The following is a 16,186-nucleotide window of genomic DNA, read 5'->3' as shown; positions in this document are numbered from 1 at the left end:
TTGCCAAAAAATATTCTAATTATTACACTTTCAGATTTTTGTTTTTTTATGCTTTAGATTTTGTAAGCTCGTATCTTTTTTTTTTTTAGCATGCATTTGCAGAACAAAGACAGGTTGTTTGAGTGGATGCAGAAAGAAAGACTATTTTCCTCTAATTAGTTTTTTGACCTGATCTTGGCTGTTGCTGGAAAAGATATTTTATTCACTGAAATGTAAAGTGAAACAAATTCATTCATTAACCCTTTGGAAACATTAGAAATTTCAAGGTAAGGTGAATAATAATAGAGGTAGAAAAATTCTGTCCTCTAAATTAACCATGTATATAAATATGATGCGTAGGCTCCAAGTTAAGCTGTCGCTTCACTGCTTTCATAAATTATTCAGATGAATAGTTAGAACGTTAACATCATATGTATAACTTAGTATAAACCATATACGCTACAATCTTTGACTGACATGCTTCAAAACCTGACTTGTCACTTGCAAAGATCTATGGTCTCCCAACAATCATCCACTATCATGGATGGTTTTATACAAAATCCCCTGGAGTTTGTGGTTGGAAACAAAACGTGAAAAACTGTAACTCTTCATATAACTGTTAGCTATTAACAGTATTTGATTTTTAAGTGGTTATCTTTTGCTGGAGAGTTTTCCTCTGATATACCAGGAGAATTTACTTTAAATGATGCACGGGTAGGGCTGTCACAATAAACAGTAAATCAATTAATCGCATGAAAAATTCAAAGAAACTCAATAATTTTCATTGGCTTGATTTATTGTTTTTCTCTATATTCTCTCTTTTCGCCAAAATACTTTTGTTTACAGAGACTTGATAATTTATTTCACTTGTAGTTTCTGTTTGTTTTGGATCTTCTAAATGTCGTCCAGTTCCAGTGTTTAAATGTTCATTAGGATTTAAAGTTTATTGATCTTTGAGAACGTGTTCTTGCATTTTTATGCCGCTGTTACTATTATATTACTTGAAAACGGTCTCAAAACATGTTGGCGTTTATCACAATAACGTCTGGGACAATTTATCATCCAGGGAAATTTGTTATCATGACAGGCCTGTTCGTGGGCATCCATAAACTGTTGCAGAAACTGCCTGTGTGATGCTAGCTCCTTTTGGTTTTAACTGTTTAATTTATAACTGAAATTGTTCACTGAGGGCAATGAACTGTTTTCAGTGCACAATTTTGTAATTATTACACTTTTTTATATTTTTAAGATACTTGTAGCACTTTAGTGGAGACACATTAAGGTCTTGAATTGTGTGGGGTTTTCATTTTCCTTTCCATTTCCTGTTTTCCACTTGACTGACTTTTCATTTTACAAGGAGATGGCTGCACACTTAGATCTTGCTCTGCAGAAAGAGATTGGCTGCACTGCCTTTCTTTCACACAGCAGGTACACTCAAAAGTTTGTCTAAAATCTTTCTTCCTGGACCAAGATTGCTCTTTGTTTGATTTGTGTCAGAAGCTCTTCTAGTTGTTTTAGTGTTGTAGTGATAACTAAAAATTAAATTGACATTCTTATTTCGTTTTCTTGTTGCCTGCATGGATGTCCTGGAGTTTGTGACTCAAGGACATTGGTAGAGCATCCGTTCAGGGTTGTCGATTGCAGGATGTGTTTTTTCTTTTCTTCTTTGCAGCCTTTCAGATGTGTTCCAGCATATCCTGTGAATACGTGATTGAAATGGGATCTTGGAAGTTTGGAGGACTATTTGGTGTTGGTACTTTTTTTTTTTTTCTCGAACCAATCTTAAACTAGTTTGTTGTGTTACTCAACATTCATGATGACAGTCTCCTTCAGGTCTGGGCATTGCATGCCACCTCGTCCACATTCTGCTTTTCGGATACTTTGGACTTCTCTGCAGTGCTCACTGGAACATGAACGGTTAATTTGACATGAGAATCTGAAATCACAGCTTTTATTTTCAAGCCAAATGCTGGTATTTCTCTCTGTGTTAAGCCGCAGCAGAACATCCCACTTGTACTGAATATCCTGACATTTGAATTAATCGGCTGAAATCAGATCTTAATAATTGATTTTTCCAATCGGTAAACTGTCCGATTTTGGTGAGTCTGCATAAACTGTAGCCTCAGCACTCTGTCATTGGCTGGTAGAAATGACATCCAGTGCGGCCACCTCCTGCTGCAGTCCTGTACTTTAAAGATCAACGTGTTGTGTTAAGACTTTCTGCATACTGTGGTGATAATAAGTAGTTAATTGAGCAGATATTCCCTTTCTTGTCATGTACGTCGAGGTGAAGGAACCGAATGCATGAAGGAGGCAAGTGCGCACACAGTGAACACACTAAACAATCACTAATAAAACACAGTAAACACTATCAGAATGCAAACGCTGGCGGACACAGGACCTCAAAATACCACTGACTGTGACATCGCCATCATTAAAGGAATACACAAGATAAGAGGGAGACAAGGAATGTTAAAGACATGCAAAATATTACACCACAGAACCGAAAGCATGACAAGTCTTAAAACTGAAGAATTAACTAAATTTGGGAAGCCAAGAGGGAAAACTCTAAAAATAAAGCAAAACACAAAACGTCCCAAAAATGTCAAAAACGTCTCAAAGATCGTGACATTTCTATCATCTTGTATCAGTCTGCACATTTTCCTCTGGCATCAGACAACAAGATAGTTTCATCCAAACAACTGCTGCTCACTAGATAGTTTCTTTTTTTTTTTTTTTATATACTCAAAGCATCTTGTTGACGCCGACAACAATCGCACGTTCAGACTCACTCCAGTCCCCTTCCTCCTCCTTTTCTGATGCCTGCTTTGAACTTCAGCGTTTTTCTTCACAGATTGTAGAAGCCAGTCAGTGACAAGTAAGCAAGAGAGGATTAAACAAAATCGTTGCCTTTGTATCTTTTATCACGATATAGCACGTTACAGTTTCAGAGGTCTCACAACGTTGGGAGCTGCAGTAACAAGAGGCAACGTTCCTCTAACATTTATAGAAGGAAAATCAGTTCCTCGTCAGACTATCACACCCAACTACACTGCAGTTTCTAGGCAAGCGAGTATTTTAACCGCATCATAAGATTTTAGGCTGGAGACGCTTGAATGTTTTAATGGATTTATGCTTTGCAGGTGATGTGTATCTGAGTGATGAGGGAGGGTGTGGCCTTAGGACAGGGGTGGGCACTCCTGGTCCTCGAGGGCTGGCGTCCTCCAACTCTTAGAGTCTCCCTGGTCCAACACACCTGAATCCAACAGCTGAATCACCTCCCAACTGCAGTCAGGTTCTCCAGAGTCCTGCTAATGACCTCATCATTTGACTCAGGTGTGTTGAAGTAGAGATACATCTAAAAGTTGCAGGACACCGGCCCTTGAGAACCAGGAGTGTCCACCCCTGCCTTAGGAGGTCAACACCCTTTATCAAGGTGTGCATAGTTGTTAAGCAACTTCTTTTCTAGAGGCTAAATGGGTCAAAACATATTTAACTGACTCTGAAAAGTCCAAAAATTGCCAAAAGGTCTCTCAAAGGGATTCAGCACTCTTGAAATTGCTTAGATCACGGATCCATGAATCCAGGCTTCAAGGGCCGGTGTCCTTTTAGATGTGTCTCTACTTCAACACACCTGTGTCAAAAAGTCAGGTCATTAGCGCGACTCTGGAGAACCTGACTGCACACTGAGGAGGGGATTCAGCCGTTTGATTTGGGTGTGTTGAACCAGGGGCTCATTTAAAAGTTGCCGGACACCGGGACTTCAGGCCTGGATTTGAGGACCACTGGCGTAGATGTGTGGGCGTGGTCACAGGAACATAAAACGTTTTGGTGGAGTTGGGATACTGGTATGGACTGGTTTAATTAAGGTTGGACGAGGGCGAGTGACGTGTGAATGAGTCATCCCGTTACCTCTCATGTTTCTCTTTTCTGCCCCGACTCTTTTGGAGCTCGCGTTCACATACAGGTGTCTAACGGAGATTACAGCACAGAGCGGACCAGTGGGAGCGAAGACTGGAGGAGGGGATTCATTTTTCTCAAGCATTTTCTTTTCCTTTTTTACTTTTGTTTTGCTTAGCCTTTATGCTATTAAAATGCTTCGCACATGTCTATTGAAATATAATCTTATGATTAGTTATTATAATTTTTCACAGGCAAGATTTAACGGTACCCCCTCTGGTCACTTGGTGCTATACACGCAGGGGGTTATTTGAATGGGTGGACCTACGGCGCTGACGCCCACAGTCCAAAAACATGGAGTTATATTAATTCATCTAACTTCATGAATCAAACTGACCTTAGATATGCGAACAACCTCTCACCCAACGACTGCTGGAGACATTCGTCCTACAAGGACAGGTGTGTATAGATGGTGGCTGGACCCTAAGCACTTATGAAATGTGTAAAGATTTATTGAATAATAGCTCAAGCTCCTACTCAAGACAAGATTTTTTATTTTTTATTGAAGACTTCCTCTTGTAGAGTAGGTGTTTCTGTGAGGCAAAATGCTTGTTTTTGTCACCTTCGCTCACATTTACCATGTTTGTATAAACACATTTCAAAGAAATTGGATAATTGCATGTTGTATGTCTTTGATCTTCAACAACACGGGTATGTCACAGTGTGCATGTCACAGTGACATCCACGTACATGACAAACCCAAATTTTACCCGCAAAAAGACACTTGCTGGCGAGATGATCAATGTTTTTCCCCCTCAGTTGTCACGGCTTCTACTTCTACTTCTGTGCTCGGTTCGTGCGTTTGGTCTCTTGATGTTGTTTCGCACGCGGTGAAATGTGGAAATCAGTTAAACAAAGTGGCAGCGTCTGAAAAGAATAGATCGTTTAACATGCATTGTTCTCTGTGATTTGACAATGAGACGTGTGGATGTGTTTTTCAAGTTGATTACAATAAATCACACTTCGTTGAGGGGAAAAAAAAAGCTGAACTCTATCAAGAGAAGTTTTTCCTTCTCCCATAATTGAGACATGAGGGCCTTTTCATTGGATTTAATTTAATGTTACAGCTTCCAAACCGCAGGATGGATTTCTTCCTGACTACTGACTGCTGGAGAGCTTTTCATTTACCCTCACTGTAATGTCTTGGCTCAAACAATGCCTTGTGCCAACAACTGACACAAAGCCCTTGCTTGTTCAGGAAAAAAAACCACAAATCACCCTGCATTGTTCAGCTCCTCAGAAGAGCTAGATCTATACCCAGAGGCACTCCAGTGATTTGGATTTGAATTTGGTCCAAATATGCTCAAAACCTGAGGCTCAGCTGGTTCCTTATGCATCCCTCACCGGGGCAGCAGCAGCACAGACGTCTTGAGGAGCACCATGAATCCGAAAATTCATGACAGATTTCCTACCTGTTTGGACATTGATTTACAGGGACGATCACTAGAGGGAAACACTCCAGATGCTAGCACAGAGATGGGAGTCCGCTGACGGACTGTAATCAAATTGAGGAATGATTGTGAGAAGAAGGTCAAGTTCCGCTCTTACAGAGATTAAAACCATCTTCACGTCAACTTTGATGTAAGGTTTCTCAGCCAGTAGTGCGAAAGGTAGGCAACAAACAGGGGAAATCTTTGCATGTGTACCGGAGCGTGAACCTGCTGTAGTTACAATGTCGACAATTTGGATTCGGCATGTTGCCAGCTCAAAGCAGTCAGAATTTTATCTCATCTTATTTGTATATTTGGTCTCATTACAAACACAAACCTCCATGCCTTTTATTGTGATTTCACGTAATGGACTAACACAAACGGTGCATAATTATGTGGCAAAAGAGAGAATATGAAGTTTGACTCTTTACTCTGATACCCCCAAATAAAGTCCTGTGCAACCAGCTGCCTCAGAAGTCAAATAGAGTCCTCTTGTGTGACATTTTCCTTGTTTGTATAAATCCAGCTCTTCTGTAAAGGTCCTAGGAGATTTGTTGGAGAGAATTGGTGAACAAACAGCATCATGCAGACCAAGGAACACACACCAGACAGATGAGGGACGAGGTTGTGAGGAAGTCTAAAATAATATTATTAAACAATGTTTTACTTTGTTTGGGTAATCCACAAATCCAGCCATTGTGGAGAATTAATAAAATAAAGCCATAGTTGAACGAAAGCAATTAGTACTATTTACAATTTGCCACAAGCCATGGCGAGATGAGGCCAAATTTCAGCTTTTTGGTCGCCATTCACAACGCCTTGTGTTACAGAAAATAGGGCATTATGCTGCGTGAATGCATTCTGATAAATGCTGATAGGACAGTCTTAAACATGAGGCTGTTTTGGAAGAAAAGCTGTTAAAGGCAGCAGTATAATTTGGAGTGGGGATTCACCGTCCAGCAAGACGAGACAACAATCCTGGACAAGTGGGAAAGAGAACGTAAATTTACAGGACGTAAATTCCTCATGCACAACTTTAACTTTCCAGACTTTTGTATATTTGTTTCTCTGGCCTCTTTAAATGTAAATTAAATCCATAAATCACTCTGGTAGAAACAGCATTGATCCTGTTCTTTATTGTCGAGGCATAAAGGAGTTGCACAGATTTTAAATATAAAAAAAAAGCACACAGCACATTGTGAAAGATACAGAGTGTTGCTTTTATCAATTAATTCGCATACCTATTTTGAAGTCTCCTTATAGGAACTGATTAAAACACACGTCTTTTTTATTTCTTTAGCTCAGTTTGAGAAATTGATTTGCTTAAGCAATTTACCGTTCATTCAGAAGCAATGAAATCACAAAGAGCATTTATGTTTAAGGTAGGACCTCTTCTTTCAGGAAAACATGAAGCTTTCAAATATTCAGGACTATTATTGACAAATATTATAAGTCTGTCTTTTATTTTGGCTCATATTTAGCTTATTAAATGGATATCGAAAACATTTTTGCTGCAAGCTCTCCCTGCTTCCTGAACATTTCACCTAAGGCGTTTGTGCAGGGCTCGCCAGAGAAGACCATGTTGAAGTGAGCCGTTCCTAACCCAGCTTTTTCTCCTCTTACTCCCAGGGGCAGACTGTCGAGTCCTGGAGGCTTTGCAGAGATACTCCTCCTTCCCCACGTACCTGCCTGTCAACTATCAGCTGCTAAATACGGAGTTGGGTTTTTTCCTCAAGGAAGCCAACCAGGACTTCATGAGGAACTCCAGCCTGACCTCGCGGACTGAGGCTTTCTTCGTCTACCACACCAGAAGCTTGCCGTCGGTGAACGCCAGCTATGGGCCTCTCTCAGTCGAGCAGCCTGTCCCGTTGGAGCTCCTGCAGAGTCCCGGGACCTTCCCTGCCTCTTCGGTATTCACCTTCAACTGGAAAGTACAAACCTTCATCATGAACACGCAGATTCATTTAGCCAAGCCCAAAGTCCAGGTTCTGTTTTACATAGCGGGCAGAGACTGGGACAACTACAGCACCATTGACAAACTGCCCTGCGTACACATGTTCGCTTTCCATGAGACCCAGGAGGTCCGCGGTGCCTGCCAGCTGAAAGGGGAGCTCGGGCTGTGTGTGGCCGAGCTGGAGCCGCTGGCCAGTTGGTTCAGCCCCCCCAGCGTAGTGCCGGGGCGGCAAAGGAACGCCGAAGTGTCAGAGGGCACCCCGGTGGAGCTCTACTATCTGCTGCGGTCTACAGAGGCAGGAGAGTGCCACTCCGAGGAGTCCAGAAAGGACAGCTTCATCCGCTCCAATCAAGAAGGGCTGTTTGGTACCTACACCTCCACCCCACTGAGGAGGATTGGTGGCGTGAGGCTCTACAAGAACCCCACGGAGCCGCCGCTAACGGAGCTCTGGCTGGATGATAACTTCATGGTCATGGTCCCAGCCACGCCAATGAGGCAGAGGGAGACAGTGTCTGCCTTTATCAGCATATCGCCCTACTCCACCGTGGAGACGTTCACTCTGAGGTAAGGGGCCTTCGTTTTTTTTTACTATAATTCAGCCTGCACCTTTCAAACTCTGTGTCATTCTGCCCTTTGTCATTTCTTCTCAATTTCCCTAAATTATAGACATTTTCTAGACAAAAGCTTAAAAAAAAACAAAAAAAAAGAGTTTTTGACGTCAATCAAGAAACGAGCAGGAGCATCCAGAAATCTCTTTTCTCTTTCTCCTGTTGTTGTCAGTCTCACCTGTTTAAACTCTCCAGCTATTCCGGTGACAATATATTTGTTCTTGGTGACATGTTCAGTCACATATATATATATATATATGTATATAACTTGATGTTGGAGTGATCAGTAATTACCTCTCTGTTCTAAAAAGTGTGCCTAATGTGAAGTTGCGATATACAAACACAACTTACATCGGATGATTATACTTCTGTTAATCGGCTCAAATGGAAAACAAAATAATCCACAGCCAAAGTTGTAAACTTACAATCTGATGGTTGAATAATCTAAATAAATATTGAAAATAATAACCGTCTCATATGTTAAGCCTATATGTCTATTTATTCGATCACATAGCAGCGAAAAGCCTTTTCGAATTGAAAGTGTTGCTTATTTTCTCAATGTTTTCCATTAAACTGTGATTAATTACAATTGATATTTGACAGATCTTGCAATAAACTCAATAAAGCATTTCAATCGAGTCCCACCACTAATTTATTTGCATAATAAGTTTAATATTTGTTAACTGGCGAAAAGGCTCAGACCAGGTGACAAGTCAATTTGGAGCCTTTGGCTTGAAAACGGAAATTGTTCTAAACACCAGTGTTTTCCTCCAAAGACGAACGGCGTCTCAAGATTAGGCAAAATGAAAATGTGTTGCTCATTTCAAGCTGTAAAAATGCATCTAGTGGAGTTTCTTTTCTTTTTGCTCGCAAAGGAATGAAAAAAGAAAGAACACATTGAAGTGCCTGAGAATTTTAATTGGAAGCGAGGTAAACAGGTTTGTCAAGCTGCTAGTCCAAGCAAACAGCAGACATTCTCAGAGCTCTTTTTTTCAATATATTTTCATTTAATCGCCGGCTAGTTGTCCAGGAGTGATAACGCATTTCAAACTTTAGTTTTTTTGTGTGTTTTTTTTCCGAAGCTGTGAAATGATTTGTTTCATGACGGGGGGTTCGGGGGTGAAAGCAAAGAACAAGCCAAGCGGAGCGCCGAGGCGACGCCTGTGGTGTTTTTATTTGGCAGACTGCAGCACATGGCAGGCGCAGGTTGGCCATCTGAGAGCGATAGATATGGAAAGAGCTCTGTGTGGACCTGGGTGATAAGGCCCGTCCTCCAACATGCATTTGTTAGGATGCTTAATCACCGGAACGAGGAGACCTTGATCTGTGCATTGACGGGATCCTTGTCGTCCGCGTTGAACACGCGTCTCGCCCGGACGTTGTCGGCCGGATCCGCGAGGGCAGAAGGAGCTCACCGACTGGTGAAATGTGTTAGAAAGTTCTCAGAAACATTCGTTTTCAATATTCATTTTAAGTAATAAATACACTAACGTAATATTTATTTTCCACTTGGATCAAAAAACGTATTTAAAAAAAAATAAAAAATGTTTAAGAACAGTTTGGTTTTCTCAAATTGTCTCTATGTCAGAAAGCTGCATGCTGTGATGGATATTATTGAAAGCTAATTTCTCACATTTTTTTCAATAACCAATCATCCAGGCAATTTATTGCTTGGTGAATGCTCAGCGGGAGGATTGCTTCTTGTGATATTTCCGTGCTGATATGCTACTTTTAATTTAACGTTTCCAGATTTAATTTGACCACCACTGTCTTAATAACCGACTGTCAATCACAAACCGAAAAACTCGGCTTGTCCCTCAAACTCCTGAAATGTTCTGAGTATTTTTAAGTGTCTGCGGCTTTCATGTCTCTGTCACTCATGCACTGATTCCCATTATCTGTCTTACCTCCTCTGCTTTTGACGAGCGATCATTTTTTCGGACCAAATTAAAAAGGAGGAATATGGCATGAAAGGCTTCATCTTTTCTCTCTCAAAGGGATTGAGTTCTTCATTGTGACTGTGTTCTGCTGGTACAAGCTGGAGGACTTCGGTTAATAAATGACAATGTTTAATATTCTTCTCACAGTCTAATAATGTATCCAGTGGACTAGACTTCGTCAAACATCTTTTATAAAATCTCATAAAGTTTTGAAATCTTGATTCCTCTGTGGTATTTGCAGTTCATAGTGGTACCAAACAGGACAAGAACTGCTTGTCCTCTGGGTCTGGTTCAACAACTGAACTTTTTGACATGTATTAGGGAACTTTGAGTTTACTCAACAACAATTATTAATGACAATGCATGAATTCTTATTTTGCAGGAGTGGACATAGACATTTTGCAAGACGCTGAATGAATAACAGAAATCCTTCTAATTATGGCTGACATACAAATCGAGAAGTTGAAATGCGAGAAGACAAAAAACTGGACGTCCCCGACGGTTGTCCGCTTCCTGCTTTTGGAGCGGTCTCCGTTCCGCTTGGCATTCACATGGAAGACATTCGAACCGCATCGGAGTTCACTTTAACCAAACCAAGACCTAAACTTTTTAGATGAGGTCACTTTTTCGATCCACGTCATACGAGCGAGACATTGTTTAAAATACAGATTTGAACTTTATTTGTGATTCCAGTTGTTTGATTCCTGGCATGAAAAAAAAACCGCAGACAATTTGAGTTTAGAAACAAAAGGAGCCACAGCCACCATCCTCTTTTAACAACACTTTTTAACTCTTGTGTTATTTTAGCTCCAGTTGTTGTAATAATTGTTGCTCCTCTGTTTGAAATAAGGTTAATTAAATCATGTTTCTCAAGATAATAAAAATCTCATTCTCCACCATTCCTATTCCCAAACATTGCTAAAGTCTTCTTCTCCTGAACACACATTGTTGTAGCTTGCATGCTGAATGTTAATAATAATATATTATTGTGGCATGTTTAAGCCTAAAAATGTTTATGTCTTGTTGCTAAGCAGTTACACGAAGGAACAGCTACTGATTTTTATTATTATTATTATTATTTATTTATTCCCCACCAGGGGGTCTTTTGTGGGGTCTAGTGTCCCTTATATGACAGTAGGCTGACAGGAAAGAGGGAAGGAGAGGGGGGAAGGCATGCGGCAAATGTCGTTGGGTCCGGGAATCGAACCCGTGACGGCCGCGTCGAGGACTCAAGGCCTCCAAATGTGGGTCGCGCTATCCCCTACGCCACCGCAGCACGCCCTATGATTATTATTTTAAGTTGATCATGGACCTTTCCATTTAATAATGCAGCCAATGCATGCACTTTGATTTTCCTGTGTCATTGCTAATTCATGATAATATTCCAAAACTGTCGGAGTCACATTAAATGCAATTAGGGGAAGGGATTTTTTTAAGGTTATTTCCTCTTTCGGTGTTCGATTACAGAGTGAAGGGGGGGGGAACCGTACAAAAGTAAATTGCTCCATTTTCTTTCTTGGTGCAGTGCTGCCATGCAGCATGAGTCACCAGATAGTAGGGGCCATTATATATTGAGAGCATTGTGCACGCCGGCAGTAGTCAGACATTATTTTTAACAATAGATTAGTCAATTCAAGTAACATATTTCGTGAGAGATGTTCTTCCTATAACATGCTTCTGGTTTCTTGTGGAGCACGGCAAACAAAAACACGCCACACAGCTGCAGTATTCTCACACGGTGTCAGAATGCGTTTCTGACTTTGCCGACAGTGACTCGAGTACCTCACTCACTTGAGGAAGTTTGTTGAGTTTTAAGCGCCAAACTCTTTAGGCTCTCTGCAGCTTTCTTTCAAACGCTCTTTGTCCAGAAATGCAATTCGCCCGCCGCCCACGAGGCTGCTGCGCAACATACTGAACCAGAAACCTTTGAGAGAAATTGCCAAATCTCATGAATACATTATAATAAAACAATAAAGCCCGGTTGTTGCAGCATGTTTAGACATTTATAACTAAATAAATCCAAGCTGAAAGTCGTTGGGGGGGGGGAGGAAGTAGCCCACTCAAACCATATGCTGAGCTTCATATTTCACGTCAACATTATTTACTCAAATATATATTTTTTTCCTTCTGAGCAGGAATAATTTGCCACTGTGGCACACGTCTACACTGAAATATATCTCTCTGGGTAGACTGGACGCTTATACACTTGGTGATTTAATAACCTTGTACTAGCAGTGCAAAAACTTTATCTAAATAGATCATTTTCTTTTCACATCAAACCAAATCTATAAACATTCTTCACTCCTCCTGCATCATTTGCAGTCCGAGCCACTGTATTCTACAGAGGAATTGCCTTTTTTTTCCCAGGCTAATGCGGCAATTAAGGGAGAAGTTACTGCCAAAGATGCCTGCAGGTCATTGTCATGTTGTGGTGCAAGTGGCTTTTAAGCTCATTATATGGCTGCCTAAACCTTATAATGCAAAATTAATATTGATATATTTATGGGGGATGCCTCCTAATAAAATGTTTCTCAGGATGGATTTCAGTTGTGCGGCAACTGCGTGCATTTGACTGAGAGTGCTCCTCCTCGTCTCTGCTCCCCTCTATCCACGAGGTCTGGAAATCGATCGCAGCACATAATGAATGATGTGTCAATTCCTAAAATACACCAGAAAGAAAGGAAGAGGAGAGAGAGTAAGGTTCATCTTTTGGAAAGCTGTACGCCACTTGTGCTGGTCGGAAAGACTTCACACGGCGCCTCGCAGCTTCAAGCTTCAACGTTTCCTGTCTGCATTTTCTGTGATCAACAAAATTCTTGCAAAACTTTGAGGTGGAAGGGATAGGATGCATTCAGCCCGATTATATTATGTAGAGGACGTTTTTTTAAGTATTGATTCTCGACATAGGATTTAACTCTAGACGCTGACTAGGTCACATCTTTTTCACAGCTCTGGTTTTGTGTTTAGTTGTCCTGCTTCAACATAAACTTTAATCAACTCCCCTGTTCTAGTGAATGACATTATCACCACAGCACCATGCTGCCGCTGATGGGGGGGAGCAGTGGGACCCTGAGGCACAGAAACCGGCTGGATAAGCTGGTTAGGAAGAGTGTTCCTGTGACAAGGAGAGGGGCGGACTCAGTGGGAGCTGTGCTGGAAAGACCTGGAGGGGATCCAATGTAACACCGTCTAAACGACACCCGGTCTGCTCAGAAGAGCAAGAAGCTCCTTACCCTTTACTACAGAACAGATCGCTTTAGTTACTAAGAGATTTCTTCTGGTATATCAGTCGTCCCCAACCACTGGTCCGTGGACCAATTGGTACCGGGCCGCGCAAGAAATACTTAAATATGTCCATTCTATGTATTGAGTCTGGAGGAGCTTTTATTTTGAAAATCCTAAATCGGATGCTGTCGGTAACGTTTTGCGCGCCAACATGCAGCAGAATGAGTAAGAAACAACTGCACATCCTTACAATTGTGTAAGAGCTTGGTCCGAACATTTGCACTTTTATTTTTCTTTAGTACTACGCCTGGATTGAAAGTTATTTTTTGAGTGATTGAATTGTTAACTGTGGAAACAGTCTATTTAAGGTCATTTACAGTGTTGGTTTTAGTCCAAACATAGCATTCCTTGCTCGACAGCGTTTTGAGCTCTACATTTGGGTCTCCACAGGTTTGCTGCATCCCTCACATTGCTTTTTGCTGATTGCTTCTCTTTCTATGCTGGCTTTATTTTCACCATTTTTCACCAGGGCCAGATTTCTGAGATGCCTTCAGGTGAACATGTCTACAGCTCGCCCAGAGCCTGGCTCCTTCTCTAATTAATGCTCTCTACTCTTGGTTTCTTAGTAGGTCTCAAGATAGATATGCCAAACTTGCTCCATTTCTGGATGACTCTCTGTGACATGTTCAAAGCCTGAGTTATTGTTTTATAAGCTAGCAAGCAGGTCTTTACATTTCTTCACGACTTCATTCTTGACATTTCTGCTTCGCTAATTGTTCTTAATGATACGATTTTGATCACCAATCCCATTATAGCAAAAATATTTAGTTATTAATATTTTGAAGGCAGATGGTTGAACTAGATTTTATTTATGAGTACCAGAGTAAAGAGGAATTCAAGTACATGTGGTTGCAGTGTGACAAAATATGAATAATTTAGGGGGAAGAACGTACTCTTGTTTTTCTGTGCAACTTTTCTGTGCAGAAAAACAATGCGCTGCAGTGCGTTTGTGCCACACATCACATTTAGATCTCACTGACTAATTGCGTGGCTTTTGAAGCAGGGACGGCTCGATGTAATTGATTTCTTGTTAACCCTTTAGACTCTGCTTTGCTCACAGACCCAAGCAAAACCACAAATCAAAAGAGACAGACAGACAGACAAACGAATGGAAGATGGAGAAAAAGAGAACTGAAAAGAAGAAGGTCTGAAAGTCTCAGATGTTTTTGCCAACCTTATAATCACTGCAGCTCTTCTGTGTGCCTCTTGTTTGATGATGTGCCCTCTATGGAAAAACGTTTAATTGGAAACAGGTTTAATAGGAAAAGCCCGTCCGTCTTCAGCAGCTCTACAGTCGGCGCCTGTTTGTGTCCGTGTTTGTGCTGGAGTACATTCGCTCGGCCTCTTGTCTGCAGAAGTGTTTGCTCGAGTGTAGCAAGAGGTGTGAGCATGTTATTATGCTAACATTGAACACTGTAAATGTTGCATGAACTAGTGGGATTGGATTAGTTTGCCTTGTCTTTAAGAGGCAGTGCATCAGCAAACTATCTACCATTACGCTTCATTATGCATGCTGATGGACAACAGGGAGAGTACAAGAGGCAGTTACTCCTTGTAATACAAAGTGGAGACCGAGAGGCCAACAGTGATCTGAGAAAACCCAAGCTGAATTTTTGTGAAAAGGCAGCACTTTTTATTTTCTACATGGAAATAGATGAAACTGAGGTTTCCGCTGCTGGGATTTATTACTATGCTTTATTTGAGGTCAGTGTTTGAATATTGAAGAGAAAAGCTTGCTGACTATCATCTGTCAAGGACTCTAATAGATGTGACAAATCACAGCGGAGAGCCACGGTTTAAAGTTTTTGGATCACAGTAACTTTTCTGTCATTTATTTCCTTTCTGAAGGTCTTTAACAATACAACCGGTTGACAGGCAGAGACGTTTTCTTGAAGTACAGCAAAGGATAGTCAAAATGGTTTAAATCAGTACAAAATGTCTTTTTTTTTCCCCCTCCCACAATGTTTTGTCCAGCCACATTTTAAAACTTCTATCTTGCAACATATGTTTTCATGGACTTTGCTTCTACAAGTCCAAGTTACATCTCAAGTTGTTAATCGAAAAAGTCTAAGTCAAATCTCAAGCCTTCAATCCCAAACCAAAGTGAAATCTCAAGTGTTTTGCCTGAAAACCAAGTTCTTAAGTTTTTGATGTGCTTGTCCAAGACTCAAAGTCTCAAAGTTCTTAAGGGGGAAAGTCAAAGTGAAGTCTCAAGTTTTTTTTTGCCCCAAATCTAAAACAAATCTTACCTCTTTTCCCCAAAATCCAAATCAGGTCTCAATTTGTTTTGCTTGAAAATTCCCAAGTCTTTTGCCCGATTTTTATTGATGATAAAATCACAGAACATCACTTAGAAAAATTCCGATAAATCCTTTTTTTGTCACATTTGAGAAGTAATCCAGGAAAGAATTTATTTTGCTTGGAAAAATGTCTGTTTTGGAAATGATGTTAACATCTGGTCATCCCTGTGTTTAAGTTTTTCACATTTTTTTTTACATAATTACTTAGAAATAGGATACTTTCTTTTCCTGCTCCAGCATTATCAGGAAACCATGTCCAAAATCTGTATTTAAAATGTGTACAGTAACCCCCGGTTATTTGTGGGGGTTTGGAAACACTGCTATCCGCAAATAGCTGAAATCCACAAACACCAGAGATCCCCATTCAAACATAATTCTTATTTTCTGTTTTAATAGCTCAGATACCAAATATACCTTAGTATATTTTAATACACAATTACCTTATGCAGTGCAGCAGAAACTAATCTATAGTCTTCTTTATCTCCGCTCCTTGGGGCCAAACGGTGCCAAATAAATGGCGCTGTGGTCTATTGACTGCCTGGTTGCTTTCAACCCCCTGATCATGTCAGCAAAATTTAGTTCATCAGAGTCAAGTTGCTGACCATAAGTGAAACTCTATAAGGCACAAATCAAAACCATAACAAAAGTCCTTCATTTTGTGACTAAGGACTAACTCTCAAAGTGTCTCTGTTTTAAATTCTTGCCGGTTTTTTGTGTTTGGATATTGAGA

The 16,186-nt window shown here is 40.7% G+C and overlaps 1 protein-coding gene across 1 annotated transcript in view; it reads left to right on the top strand.

Moving 5' to 3' along the window:
- si:dkeyp-14d3.1 (transmembrane protein 132C) overlaps positions 1-16,186 on the top strand; it is a 169,270-nt gene that overhangs the window by 28,959 nt on the left and 124,125 nt on the right. The window contains exon 2 of the mRNA XM_044111393.1: positions 6,999-7,887. Within this exon, the coding sequence (XP_043967328.1) occupies positions 6,999-7,887 (889 nt within the window). The remainder of the gene's footprint in view (positions 1-6,998; positions 7,888-16,186) is intronic.

This window comes from Gambusia affinis, linkage group LG03 (assembly GCF_019740435.1).
Source record: "Gambusia affinis linkage group LG03, SWU_Gaff_1.0, whole genome shotgun sequence".
Classification (NCBI taxonomy): domain Eukaryota; kingdom Metazoa; phylum Chordata; class Actinopteri; order Cyprinodontiformes; family Poeciliidae; genus Gambusia; species Gambusia affinis.
The sequence above is the reverse complement of the archived record's forward strand: the minus strand, read 5'-3'. Positions and strand labels throughout refer to the sequence as shown.